General features: G+C 43.0%; 1 protein-coding gene across 5 annotated transcripts in view; it reads right to left on the bottom strand.

Moving 5' to 3' along the window:
• Positions 1 to 1,791: 1,791 nt before the first annotated feature.
• dtnbp1b (dystrobrevin binding protein 1b) overlaps positions 1,792 to 14,015 on the bottom strand; it is a 63,732-nt gene continuing 51,508 nt past the window's right edge. For 3 of the 5 annotated variants that reach the window (XM_005728468.1, XM_005728466.1, XM_005728470.1), the window contains exons 2-4: positions 8,016 to 8,183; positions 5,400 to 5,543; positions 1,792 to 3,929 (exon numbers count right to left, since the gene is read on the bottom strand). In XM_005728468.1, coding sequence (XP_005728525.1) covers positions 3,589 to 3,929; positions 5,400 to 5,543; positions 8,016 to 8,183 — 653 coding nt within the window. In that variant the 3' untranslated portion in view covers positions 1,792 to 3,588. Of the gene's footprint in view, positions 3,930 to 5,399; positions 5,544 to 8,015; positions 8,184 to 11,561; positions 11,642 to 14,015 lie in introns of those variants that run through there. The other 2 variants (XM_005728469.1, XM_005728467.1) reach the window with 2 other exon arrangements.

Below are 14,015 nucleotides of genomic sequence, written 5' to 3'. Positions count from 1 at the left end.
AAATTTTAAGTGCTGCTTATATCGCTAAGAAAGAAGATATCGAGTAGCCAACGACTGCCCCGCCCCCCCTTTACCTGCCCCGCCTCCTCCCTGGCCTCCTGATCTAGTTTTGTTTGTTTAGCTTTACTTTTTTAAAGAAAAGGGAAAAAAATGATATGTTCACACAAAAAAATGGGTTTTTACATTTTCATTACTGAAAATTCAACAAAAATGTAGTAGCTACTCATGTTGCACTGAGCTTGCCAGTGGTGACTGTCAAGGAAAAAAAATCCTATAATCCAGTTTGTTGGTTGTTGTCCCTTGCAGAAGACTGAACTGTTTTAGGACTATTTAATGACATACCAAGTCGGGTGTTTTCAACATTTAAAAAAAAAAAAAAGTGGTTGTCAAGTTTTTATGGCCTTACAATATATTTTATTCAGATGGGATTTTCTTTGTTTGTCCTTCAGTTATTTTTTTTCTTTGTTTTTTTCCTTCCTTTTCTACAGTATAAACTACTTTGCTCACAGTGGGGTCTTTGGTGACTTAATTTATTTGGTAACTCGGCCTTTCCCTTCATTCGGAAAGAGAGTCTCATGTTGGTTAAATTGACTGTTTTTTACTTTTGCAGTTTGTACTTAAGGTTTAATAAAAACTTACTGACAATTCACTGTCATTTCTTTCCAACCTGCTCGTGTGTCTCTTGGTGTGCTGATTTCCGACTGGATGGCGAGGAGAAACTCTCCAAACTGCGTCATAATTCACAGTTCAGAGATTTGTAACATTAGATGGATATTTTAGGGATGTGGAGACTCATTAGCCCTGCGACGGACTGGCAGTCGGTCCAGCGTATATTCCACCTCGAACCCTATTACAACAGGGATGGGCTCCAACCTCCCCATGACCCTGGGATGGATGATGGCATGTTGAAATAACCTCAGTCTTTTCTCACTTACCTCTGGGAGTATCTACCCAGGAGCGTGACCTAAAACTTATTCAGTTATTGGTAATTGACAGAAAATCAATTAGATTTTAATATTTTTAAATCATCTTAATTTTTTCAGGTTTTTGGTTCAGTAAGTTAAACTGAACTTTATGTGCAGTGTTTGTTTTAAATTCTGAGGGAAAAATAATAATTTATGGAAACTTGTTTTCGCCACTTACATTTTTTTTAGTTTCAGTCTTTACTCTGTATGATGGTCATATGGTCATCTCAACACCCCCGTCCAGACTTTGTTTGTGGCATTCAGCCAATCAGATAAAGCTAGTTTCAGGCACATGATGGGGCCCTGTATGAGACAAAGGAGGATTATTCTGAACTGTGAATCATATTGCAAGCTTTCCCAGCAGAATCCTGCTCCTCTCATCTACTCCCTTTTGGTCACCACAGCGCACCAACTGCCTCCACCTCACCCTATCACTAGCATCCTCTGTCACATGGACGCTCTGCATGGGGCTCAAAATGAGCATCACAGTTACCTGTTAAAGCGCACTGTTGTGTATCGACACAGACTCTTTACTGTTCACAATAAACCAAGGCATTCATTTTTAGCCTCAAAGTCATTTTGAGCTCTTGTATTGCTTTCCCCTAATTTCCAGTTACCTTTTTGTTTTTTTTTAAAACAATGAATATACACAGAAATTCAACTCACACAAAATAAAATATTTAATTATCCTTTCTCCCCTTATTAATAACGCTCTGTCTATTCTCTTACTGTGTTAGCTTTCCATTGTTAAATGGTAGGACTATAAAACAAGACTTCTTACTTTTCTTTTCTTACTGCTGTAACTCTGATGAAAATTAAACAACGCTGGGAGACAAATGTTTATTAGCAACAAGTCAGAAATTTTAGGCAAATGTCAACAACTGCAGACACAGAGGTCTGGATGCAGTTCAGTCTTCTGGACATTGTCCGGTGCATAGCACACTGTCCACAGCAGGGATTTGGTCCTCGTTCAACAGAGGTAGTTCACCCAGAGATCACATATCAAAGGAATGGCAAAGGTTAACTGTCGTGTGTGTGTGTGTGTGGTAAGTCATTGTTATCATTGTACCCGATCTCCACCCACATGTCTGCTATACAATGTGTTTCAGAAACCACTGTCAGGTGCCTGCCTGCTATTAAGCTTTGTTTCTACTGGGTAATGGCACAAAACCATTTTGAACTAGTTTACATCCGACGTGATCTAGAAGACTTTAAAAACAGTGAAAGAAATACTTTTGGCTTTTTAGTTTCAGAAAGTGATAAAATATTCATCCTTTTTCTTCAGAAAAAAGCGATCAATAAGTACACTGCTCAAAGAAAACATTAAGGGAATGCTCGAGCATCATAGTCGGTTGAACTTCAGTGATATAAGTCTGTCCAGCTAGGAAGCAGAAAGCATTGTGAATCCATTTCAGCTGCTTTGGTGCAAATCATAGTGATAACGGGTTTACCAGAGAGGCAACAACAAGACTACCACCACAAAAATCCTCTCTCCTTATCCCTCCTAATCCTCTAGTTTGTCTTTTTACTCCTTATCACAGCTGCTAGCATGAGGATCGTACCTCCAGCCTGTTCAGGTTGCACAAGCAGTCCGGCTCCTCCAGGATGGCAGATCTCAGGCGGATATACTTGAGCTGCACGGTGCCGGGCTCTGCACTGAAGCACATCGGGCCCTCGTGGAGTTTGTTTCTGACAGTTTGGTGAGAAACATGCACGAGTAGCTCAGCTGGAGGTCATTTTGCAGTCCTAGAGGAGCTGGACTGGAGAAAAACTCACTTGCAGCATTGCTTCAAATGAAAGGAAAGACTGATATGCTGAGGTTTAAATGACTTTGTGTCATACCAAGTGATGATCGAGTGTTCCCTTCATTTCTTTGAGTAGTGCATCTTTGCATTTGTTGCACTAAAACGAATTGTGGAAGAGAAATTGCACAATTGAAAGTCTCATTTCAGAGCTTTAACCCCTAGAACAGTTTCATAGAGCACATACATGAGAAAACCTGTGCAAACAGAACCAAAGCTATCCCCGTGGTTTTACACACGTGGATTTTATAAAGTATAAAATCTTTGGCGGGTGAATTTGCATGGCAACATTTCTTTTACAGATTAAAAACTGACTTCACATTTCTGACCTGCAGTTAGATTTTAAAAGCTAGCTTCTTTATTTTGGCCAAATGGGGTACTTTAGGCTCCACGCTTAATCTCCAACACAAGCAATAATGGGAAACACATGACCGCTGCAGTCTATAAGCGCAGTGAAGGATGGAGCATAGCAGAAGGGTCGTGTGGGTGATTTTTAGTGTGTTTCTATGTCCTCATTACTCAGTCGTTAATCAGTAACAGGCCTCGACATACAGCAGGAGAAACAAAGAAACAGGAGAATCGCTCAGCCGTTCGATGACGTTATGCTGAAAAGGAAAAATAAAACAAACAGTTTTATAAGATCAATTAGAATTGAAAACTGGCGTCTCTCAAGGTAAGGTCATGTGGCAGTTAGTGCAGTGAGGTTGCACTTTCTATCATATGTTTCTCTGACATATGAGAGGAATATTAAGAACAAAGCCAATATGGTTCTGAGTTTGATTTGGCAGCTGTTGGGTGCTTGTGTCTCACTCCGCCTCTCCTCAAACCTCTGGCCTGCTTTCCTCACAGTCTTTGCTGGTCTGATCTTCGCGCTCCGCCCTGTCCACCAGCACCGTGTCAGGGTGCACCTCTTCTTCATCCAGGGTCACTACCACAGGGGGTCTTCTCCTCCTTCCTCCTCCTCCTGATCCCCCAACGCCCCCCCCTCCTCCTCCTTGCTCACTCTCCTCCTCCTCTTCCTCCTCGTCCTCCTCCCCGGCCTCTGTGTCCTGGCTGGCGGAGTCAGTGCAGGTGGATGATAATGAAGAGAGCTTGTGTCGTAGCTCAGCCTGGGTGGGAACTTGGAGGCTGATCTCTGTGGTGAAGGACTCGACGTCTGGACCTGAAAGACAGGAGGGGGGAAGTGGGTAACTTCACACTTTGAACTAAAAAAAATTGTTCTTAATTTTTTGAACTTCTTAGTTTAAATAACAGTTAAATAAACAGAAATTAAATAGTTGACTTTGATAGGGTGGCAGGAGGACAGACAATAACTATGTCTCTGAGTCTGTGCATAACTGGACCCACTTCCCTTAAATAACCCAAATAATTCTATTATTTATGGTTATTTATTATTTACTTGCTGTCTCAGGCCGAGGGCTGCTGCAGATAAAATGAGGCAACTGCTCTCGTTTCTTTGGAATGATTTCACAGCTTTAGTTCAAACTTGCAACGGACTGATCGACTGTAAACAGAAAGTGTAGCATCAGACGAAGAGGAATGCTGAAGATTACTGACTGCAACAATACGTTTCCTCAGCAGATCTGGACAGATGCTGATGGTGCATCGTGTGTTACATCATGTGGTGTGCTTGTCAGATTTCTGCTTCAGTGAATTTGTTATGAATCACAGGCTGGCGACCTGTCCAGGGTGCACCCTGCCTCTTGCCCTACAATAGCTGGGATGAGCGGAAGTGAATGGATGGACGATCAGTGGGAAATTGCACTCACCTTGCACCTGACAAAGGGTTGGACCCCCTTTTACTTTCAGAGATGCTTTAAATTCTTCGTAGCACAGATTCAACGAGGCGCTGGAAACATTCCTCTGAGATTTTGGTCCATATTGACATGACAGCATCACACAGGTGCTGCAGATTTGTTGGCTGCAAATCCATGATGCCAGTTTCCCCTGAGATGTGATTTAAGTTACTTTGGTTGTTGGTGCCAGATGGGCTGGTCTGAGTGTTTCACAAACTGCTGATCTACTGGGATTTTCTGAAATAACCATCTCTAGGGTTTAGAGAGGATTGTCTGAAAAATAGGAAATATCCAGTGAGCAGCAGTTCTCTGGGTGAAAATATGTTGTTGATCTACTTTGGTGATGGCAGAGGTCAGGATTGTTTCAAGCTGATAGGAAGGAAACAGTAATTCAAATAATAATAAACTTGAAGATGGGCTACAGTATCAGAAGACAACACCAGAAATGTTTCCAGGACCTTGCTGAATCTGTGCAGCGGAGAGTTAATGCAGCTCTGAAGGCAAACGGGGTCCAACCCATTACCAGCAGGTGTACCTAATAAATCTTCAAGTGAGTGTATATCTCATGTCCTTTTAGGGTAAAACAACTGACAGGTGAACATCTGGACTGTGCTTTTATGAGGAAACATATATCTGACATCAGTCCACGTAGTCTCAAATACAAATGCAGATATGTGATTTGTTGTAGATGAACCCGGGTGGTACTTTAATGCACAGTTTGAGAACGCTATCGCTAAGATTAAGTTCGTTTTATGCACTGAATCAAAAGCCAGTATAACAATAACCAGTCTGTTTACTTCAGGCTACAGCCATTCTTTGTGTGCACGGCTTCCGACCTGCAACAGGCGAGGCAGCGCTGTTGTCCTCTCCTCCAGAGTGCAAAAACACATCCAGAGCCTCGTGGTCAGACATGTCCATCAAATCCATCTGCTCCAGCATGTCCACATTCACCTCCATGGATGACATGCTGCCTATTGGTTCTGTACACAGCAAAAGGTAAATGAGGTATTAGCGAACACTGCAGCAGAACGCGGCAGCAAGAGCTGAGTCCAGCAACAGTGGGATTGTTTTTTTCTTGCAGAAGCAAATGGGCATGTTCAAGCTGGATGGCATTCAAAGTGGATAAGCTTGTATATAATGCATACAAACCATATTTGGTTTACCTTAACATCAAAAGCATGCCTACAGGAAATACCTGGAAATTCAGCATATTGAATTTGCAGGTATCGTTAACTGAAGTAACAACATTCTTCCCGTGAAGGCTAAGAGTACTTCTGAAATGCCTGAATATTGCTTTAAAGTTAAAAATAGACATCGTGATTTAAAGCATGTGAAAGAGATTTAAAGAGATAGCTGACAAACTTGAGAAATCTGATTTCCTGAGGCGCTTCTTTCAGATTGCTGACGTTCTTATTATATATGAAAGCACAAATGTGTGGTTGTTGACAGCAAGGCAGCACATCAGAATGTTTAATGGGTCTAATGTTTTAATAGTCCACCAATACATAGATTGATTGGAAACTCCTGTTACACTACAGCTAAGCCTGGATTCACCGCCTTGCACAGGTGGGGAGGGTGGAGGGGGTTCTCCACCCTCCCCACCCACCACATCGTGATGTGCCACATGCATCGTAAACAGCCAGTTGGTACACTAAGAGGATGAGGGGACGGGGTTGTGAGAGCATGAGGAAGAAGCAGCATGACTGGTTGTTGCAGAGCAGTGACATAAGACGCCATTGGCTACCGTACCTCAAAGAAATGAGGAGAGCAGAAGAAGGGCGGCACAGGGAGGGAGAGCAGAATAAAAAAAAGAGGAAAGAAAGAGGAAAAAAAAAACAGAAGGGGAATGTTATTTCCCGTGGAGACTGCCCCAAGGTCTCCTTGCCCTTTAAATAGTAACACAAAACACAAAAAGATCCCACACAGACACAGGAGAGCGCCGTCTTTTCAGATGCCTCAACTTGGGTAACTCGCCTGAATGTCCGCACGCGCACATTAAGTTTATATACACAGCGACTGTTGATGTGTACGCACAGAAAGTGAATAAATGAAACGAACACGTTTATCTCCTCTGCTCAGTGAGGACAGCAGTGGTGCTTTCTGTGACACGTTTCAGGCTCCGATTCTGCCTAAAGACTGCTCAGTGGGCCTCGGTGGACAGGCGCTTCCATATCTGCTTTGTCAGCCACGCAGTCGCCTCCATAGTAGCTCTTCGGCCTCGTAAAGCATAGCATGAAGGATGATTTGTTTCACTTTTAAAGCTCCGTTTCCTCCATGTAATAAATAGGCAAACAAATGGGAAGACACACACATGGATACACAACTGACAGCTGTTGTTATGTTATGTGAAAGTCTAGGTCCAGGAAGCACCACGTTGAGAGCATCGTTTCCATGTGACTGCCTCTAACATGCTCTTCTTTTAGCACCACCGTGACCTTGCCTAAAAGGTTCTCCTGCTGGGAAGGACTGTCTCTGCCTGCAGTGAGATTGCAGAGAGTGAGTGAGTGAGTGAGTGAGTGTGAGTGTGTGTGTGTGTAAGACCCTTGGGACTAGCTTTTGATGGCTCAGCGGCTTATGACATCTGCAGCCTCCCTTTCGCTCTCGGAGTCTCCAGCTGTATCTTTGCTCTTCAGTAGCGCCGCCCTGCTGTAGGGATTTACAGCTATATTAAGGGTTATGAGTTGTGTGTTCATTGGTCATGGAGAGGTGTTGGTTTCAGATGATTTTTATTTTTTTTTTTTAACCACTTTAAATATAAACATGTCCAGTCTTTTTGTACCACTAATATAAAAGAGCCAATACAGTGCTACGCTTCTTCGGATAATGAGCTGTGACTATTCCGCTCACTGCACTGATAAAAAAGCCTTTTGAGTTTCAGTGAACGCTCCTTAAATCTCTTTCCTTTTGCTCCATCTCTCCCTCCGTCCTTACTTCTCCACAAGCTTCTCTAAGCCATTTCCAGGGTGATGTGGGGAGGAGGGCAGATGAGGGAAAGAAGAAGAAAAATCACATTACAAACACTGGCCAGTGGAGTCTGTAACATCTCTCAGTGCGGGGAGCTGTTTCTGCACATGCTTTGGGTATTTCAGTAGACGTTTGGCAGCAAATACATGGAGGCGCAGCGGGATTCTGTTACAATCCCAGAGTACGTTTATATATCATGGTGGCATCATTTAAAATGTAATGACTCCACTCGTGTGTTAAGTGACAGGCTCTCCTCGCTACGTAAAGCCATTATGACTCAATCTCATGGTATGCGGTTAAAGTGTGAAGGTCTCAGCTGATAGTAAAGAAATTTATTCACGCCTTTGCATTCACCTTTAAAGAATTAGCACACAATACTACCGAAACCTGAAACCCTCAACATCTTCCTTTTGCGCTAAAGGCGACGGAGCGCTAGGAAACTAAACTAATATCAGAAAACATCTGACCTTACCGCTCCTCCTCCTCACCTCGCCTCTCAGCAATCTGCAGGTAGCCGGTAGACAGGTACTGCTCCATGTCCTGCTGAAAGGCCTCCTCAAAGAACTTCTGCCTCTCTTTCACCTTCACCTGGGGTGGCAGGCCCCCTCCTTGCTCCGCCCCGGGGACTCTCTGTGCGTGCTCTGCATCCAGCTCCACTAGAAACACATGAAGTGAGACAATGTAAGTACTACCAATCCACTGTGAACCAAAAGTGGATTTATATTTGCAGTGTAGCTATAGTCAGCTTTATATGGCGCAATATGACTTGAAGTTTAAATCTAACAGTCTCTGTAAGCTCATCCGTCCATTTTCTGGATGTCTTTGGCTCAAGGCCTACTTGCTGTGCGCTTCATTTTCTGTTCCAAAATGTTTTACTGTTAATGACTCATCACACAGGAGAAAGGAGGATGCCAACTCACGCTCATCAGTCTTTAAGGGAGGCTTATGATGAGAACCCTGGTATTATCGAAAATGCCCATCTTTCTGAGGTCTACCCTCCTCTTTACCTCCAAACTCTGTCTCCTTTCGGTTTCACAGGAGGGCACACACTCAGTGGAGTGCACATGAGGGTAAACCTGCCGACTGTATCCTGAGCGGTACTGTAGCATCAAAGGCGAGGCTCAGAGCTCTGAATCTGACACAAATTAGGGTTTAGATGAAAAGGGCCTGTCATATACTGAATGTTTGACTTTCTGACTTTTCAGACTGGCTGTGATTGGCCTGAGCAGCCCGCTTGGCCATCTCCTGGAAGCTGAAAATGTCTCACGGTGGAGGAGGAGGATAATTCACGTTTTGGAAGTTGGAATCACAATTTTCAGCTGCAACGCCCCCTCAGGTCAGATTTCACACTTGGAAAGCCAGTGAAGCCACACCAATCTCAACTTTGAAATTAAAGACTGTAAGAAGTAAGCGTAAAAAGCAGCAAATGTGTAAAACGTGTGCTCTGTACTACCCCCGTTATGCATTTGTGATTCAGTAAATAAGCCATACACAGAGCACGGACCAGACTCTAATGTGCTGCAGCTGTGTTTTTACTTCTTCTTTTTTTTTTTTAAATGAGGAATAAGAGCTACTGCGTTGTACTCCAGGCATTCATAGTGATGGATGAATGGCTCCACCTTGCTAGGAAGCAGAATAGAGCCTGTTTTTCTTACTGCTGCTACTGGAACACGATCAACTCTGGAGTACAGGGCGATATCCGACATCCAGCTTCCAATGTCTATCAATGTCCTTGTTAAGGTAATAGGTGTTAAACCCCTTTCACACTCTCAATAAGTCTAAAATAACCCCAATAAGATTTTGTGTAGACTCTCCGTCATCCAGGTTGTGGTCATCTAAGGAGCTTGGAAAGAAAAGCCACTGAGAAGCTTCTTCAGTCACATTTCTTTCCAAGCTCTTTAGATTAACACGATAAGGTATTGTAAGCTCTTTGGATTCAGTAGCTTAAAAAAGCGTGATTAACTACTAATAACTATATAGCACATGCATATGCTAATCTAAACAAAAATACTAAAAGTTCCATTAAAAAATAGCATGAAATGGTGAAATGAGGAGCAACTTCTTACACACTTTAAGTGCGTATGATTGTCTCAAAATATGACATTTCATATGATGTGTTAGTGACGGTGTTAATGAAACATATGTTTTAACTAATAGGACATTTTTATATCTGAAAACCTGATTAAACTAATGCTTATTACAATGACTTCAATGTAAAGTTTTACAAATGTTAGTATCTAGACTTGTTTTAAGGTCGGATGCTGGATAAGACCAGGTTAAGGATTAGTTTTAGGGTTTGCAGTAATAAGTACGTCTCCAGGAAGCAAATTTAAGCTAATTTAATGTCTAGTGATGCAGTGGAAACATGATGCTGTGTGCGTGGGCACTGTGGCAGCCTGGGGTCTTCAACTGGCTGTCTCTTTAGTTCTCTGTTCTCCTGTTGATAAATGACAGCATTATATAAGCCCCCCGCCCCCCAAGTAACTATGGCAAGATGCCAACGCATGTACAATGGGTGACATATATCTTTGATCCTGGTTTAACATAGACAAAAACCATCAAATTGAATCAATGAAGGCTTAGAAAATGAATTTAATATCAAATATCAGTGAAGAAATTTGACACTGATGCTCACAGTAAACCTACAAAGACTAACATCTGCTACACTGTCCATCACGAGTGCAATTGCAGGATTTCGTGTGTTTCCTAAACACAAGTGCATATATTTGCACATGCGTCCTTCTGCTCGAGCACCAGACCTCAGTCCTGATAAAACACACTGTGGCTTGCAGCAGATGGACACGGACACACACACAAGGACAAAAAAGAACAATGAGATCCCACCAGAGCTCTCGCACACAGCAACAACCCTGGGAGAGTTGGAAAAGAATAGCTCTCTCTCTTTCTCTGTCGTTCCTCACTCAGTGTCTAATTTATCTCATTTATCTGACAACTTGTCTTTGTCCCATTACTCCCTCATCTTTCCCCCTCAACTCGCTGCTGGCTGCGATGCATGTGTGTGTCTGTGTGTCTTGTAGAGATTGCTCTATTAGATAAGGGGCCTCAGGGAAGCTTTGTTAAGATTGTCAAGCATTGTGTGGGGTTAGTAGCAGGAGACCGAGCAGGAGTAAGGGAGAAGCAGGGCAATGCATTTAGGTATAATTAGGACATGTGGACAGAAGGCATTACCAATAGAGCAGGATCCCGTTTTTTTAATCACTCCGTCTCTAATCTAATTCTCGATCCATTATTAGCTTCCCCTGACTATTTATTTGCATCATCTATGTACCTGCTGACTGAATGCATCCATCTGTTTGTCTGCCTGCCTACCGGTGGAAGCTTATTATTCCTTTCCCCGTCAGATCCACAGACAAAGATTTTTGAGAATTGCCATGAAAGTCATGATTCCCAAAAGGTTCAAATATAAATCAGAACATAAATATACTCCAATATGGCGTACACTGTGATGGTTTATGCCAGTACTCCCACCTCAAAAGACTTAAATGGAAACCACTCTACTTTTAATGAAGACCTCTTTTGTCATCTTTCTAGGCCTTCATCCCTCCATTCACCCCCACCGGTCTTCTTCCATCGCTGCTATATACCAGACAACCGTATCTTGCTACGCATGGCACTGTAGCTGCAGGGACTATTTTTAGCTCTCGCTCATTTAGCCTGCAGGATTAAGTTTGTGCTGATGAGTTTAGTAGAAGAGCACAAGTCATTAAGTCCCAACAAATTTCTGAAGCCGTGCCGCACATACGGACATAGTATACAAATGTGCACGCTGGCATCAGATGATTCACGCGTGCAAAGGTGAGCTCGTGGGGATGATTCATGGGAGCTGAGCCAACACCATTATGTTAGTCATAGCATATGATGTCGAGTAATATAACGATTTTATTTAAAGAAATGGATTCTGTGGCACTTGCGTCACTGCAATCTAAAACGACACAATCTCCAAACATCCTAATCAATCATGTTCCTGCAGCAGATTATGACATGAACATGAAGTGCAACATCGACTTTACTACCTGACGGCGCATCGGTTTCCACAATCATCGTTCAAAAACAAAAAAAGGGCCAAGAAAAGTGTAACTATCCCCTCACACGCTTTCTCTTTCTCAGCTGCACAGGAGGAAACAGCGCACTTTAAATCACGTGCTCCAAAAAGTTTGCTCTCTTTCTCGGTTCTCCGGTGTGCAAAGCAAATCCACAGAGACTCAGTCTTCTTGTTCAGATTCAATACGATGTGTGAATTTCAAATCATCTGCTTTCAGAGCTACAGAAACATCTGTTCGTGCTCTACAAAATGCAGGAAGCAGAACCCACAGGAAAAGGGGCTGGTGTGTCAGGGTGTGTGTGGCTGCACGCATGTGTGTGTGTGGATGCTTGTGTGGGCGACTGTGCGTGTGAGTCTCTATGTGTGTGTTTTTAATGTACCTACTCCTTATTGACAATAAACTCCACTACTGTGATAAAAACACAGTCTGCACTTTATTTGCATTATGTTTACAAGTGTGCGGTATTCTTTTATATGGCATGTAAACGTGCACCCAAATATGGAAGTGCACTATTTTTGTCCCCCCTTTTTTTTTAGCAGCTATACTGTTAGAAGCAGCTAAGAAGTGTCTGCAGGTGAAAACTAAAGAGGCCGACGTGCCACCGAGGGCAATTACAGTCTTTAGGATTAAAATCAAGCTCTAGATGTGACCAAACATTCATTTTCTCACACCCTATTTCGAGAAAGCAAGTCATGCAGACTTGGTTAGCTCGATCTGTTTTGAGGCTCAGTGCTAAACTGGGCTCACATTTTTAAAATAGGGTTTTTTAATCAGAGAGCTTTCAGAATTCTCTTTGGTGAGACTCCTTAGGTAAAAAGAGCATTCAGACGGAGCACAAACACAGTAGCAGCGATGATAAGCAACTCTTAAAGAAACCTTTTCAAATGGAAATATGTCTTTTTGTAAATCATCAGCAGCCAATTCAAGTCCCGGCTGAGGCACTCATTCACACTTTGGTGTGCGCTTCACACATCAGGTGCTGCCTTTGGGCTTTGCCAGTGAAGAGGGGGTTAGGTTTGAAGCCTAAAACGGACAGATGAACGGGTAAACGGATGAAGGCGTCTGTGGACTTGCTAGCCAGCTTGCCTGTGAGGCCTGCCTGGGACTGGAGCCATCGTTTATGCACCGGTCCTCGGAGGCTTCTATATATGCGTTTGCATGAGTGTGAGGCGCTAGAAAAGCAGAGTGATACACAGGAGGACATGAAGAGAATGCAGGAGTGGCAGCGAGATGCAGAACGTGTGGGTGGGAAACGTTTTCATCCTTGTGTTCCAGCTTTTCTTGGAGAGAGATGACAGGAGAACAGGGGCATGGCTACAGGGCACGACCTTAACGGCAGTGCTGGAGATGCCACATAATGTAAAACTGAAGTGCAGTATTCCTATATGATGTCAAAGTCTGTGTTACCTTTATGAAAATAACTGTTTCATCTACTCCGAGACGCTACAGATATTTTAAAAAAGCTGCATTTTAGTTCGTCATAACAAAGCACTGGTGACATTTTTCAGCCATGAATAAAACTCAAAGCACAAATGATCCCCCCCCCCGCCCTCCTCTGTTATTTTGATTAGAGCTCAAAGAATCCATCCACGATCTCATTATGGCCGTTTCGCACACTTTACATCACGCCGACTCGCTAAACAGATCAAACATTCAATATATCTGATGTAAAACCCTCCCTGTTTCATCTGTCACCTTAAATTAGCCGTCTGGTCTCACATGGATTTGTTTCCGTTTGCTTATAAAGGCCTAATATTTCATTCTGAGACAGCAACACACAGCCTGAACACCAAGAGGCAGGGCTGACAGTAGAGACAGCCACTGCTTCTTATTCTTCTTAAGCCCTGCTCCCTCAGCCGTGGTATTTTTAGATTCTGTGCGCCTCGCTATATCTCTCAAGTGTTCAGGTTTCCGCCAAAGGCAGCCCCCGTAATGTAAATAAAACACATATAATGACTACCTTCTCTCTCTATGTGGCTCAAGTGTGACCTCACCATGACTGGATGATTTGTTTGTATTCTGATGCTGACTGCTGGCTTCTAATAATCTAAGTTGCATTGTTGGTTGATTTACACATGTGCATGCACTCTGCAGGCTTCGCTGTTACTTCCTTTATCTTTAAACAGCTCAAGCTCACTGTTACCACCCTTACTACTCCCACATGTACACAGGCATGCAACTCTCTACGGGTCTCGTTTGTAATTTACTTCTTCTTTCGTGTCTAAAAAGCGACTGTGGCGGCTTCATGAAGTTCCTCTCAGTCAAGTGCTAACAGCTTTGAAGCAGTTTCATCTTATCTGCTGTTTATAGTACATAACATACATGACAAGAAATAAATAAAACGTGTCATCTGATTAGGATATATCAGAGTTCAAAAACGACAAAACTGTGTGCATGTGTTAGGTGTCTTGCATATCCACAGCA

This window comes from Pundamilia nyererei, unplaced genomic scaffold, assembly GCF_000239375.1.
Source record: "Pundamilia nyererei isolate P.nyererei 1_Seehausen unplaced genomic scaffold, PunNye1.0 scaffold00028, whole genome shotgun sequence".
Classification (NCBI taxonomy): Eukaryota; Metazoa; Chordata; class Actinopteri; order Cichliformes; family Cichlidae; genus Pundamilia; species Pundamilia nyererei.
The sequence above is the reverse complement of the archived record's forward strand: the minus strand, read 5'-3'. Positions and strand labels throughout refer to the sequence as shown.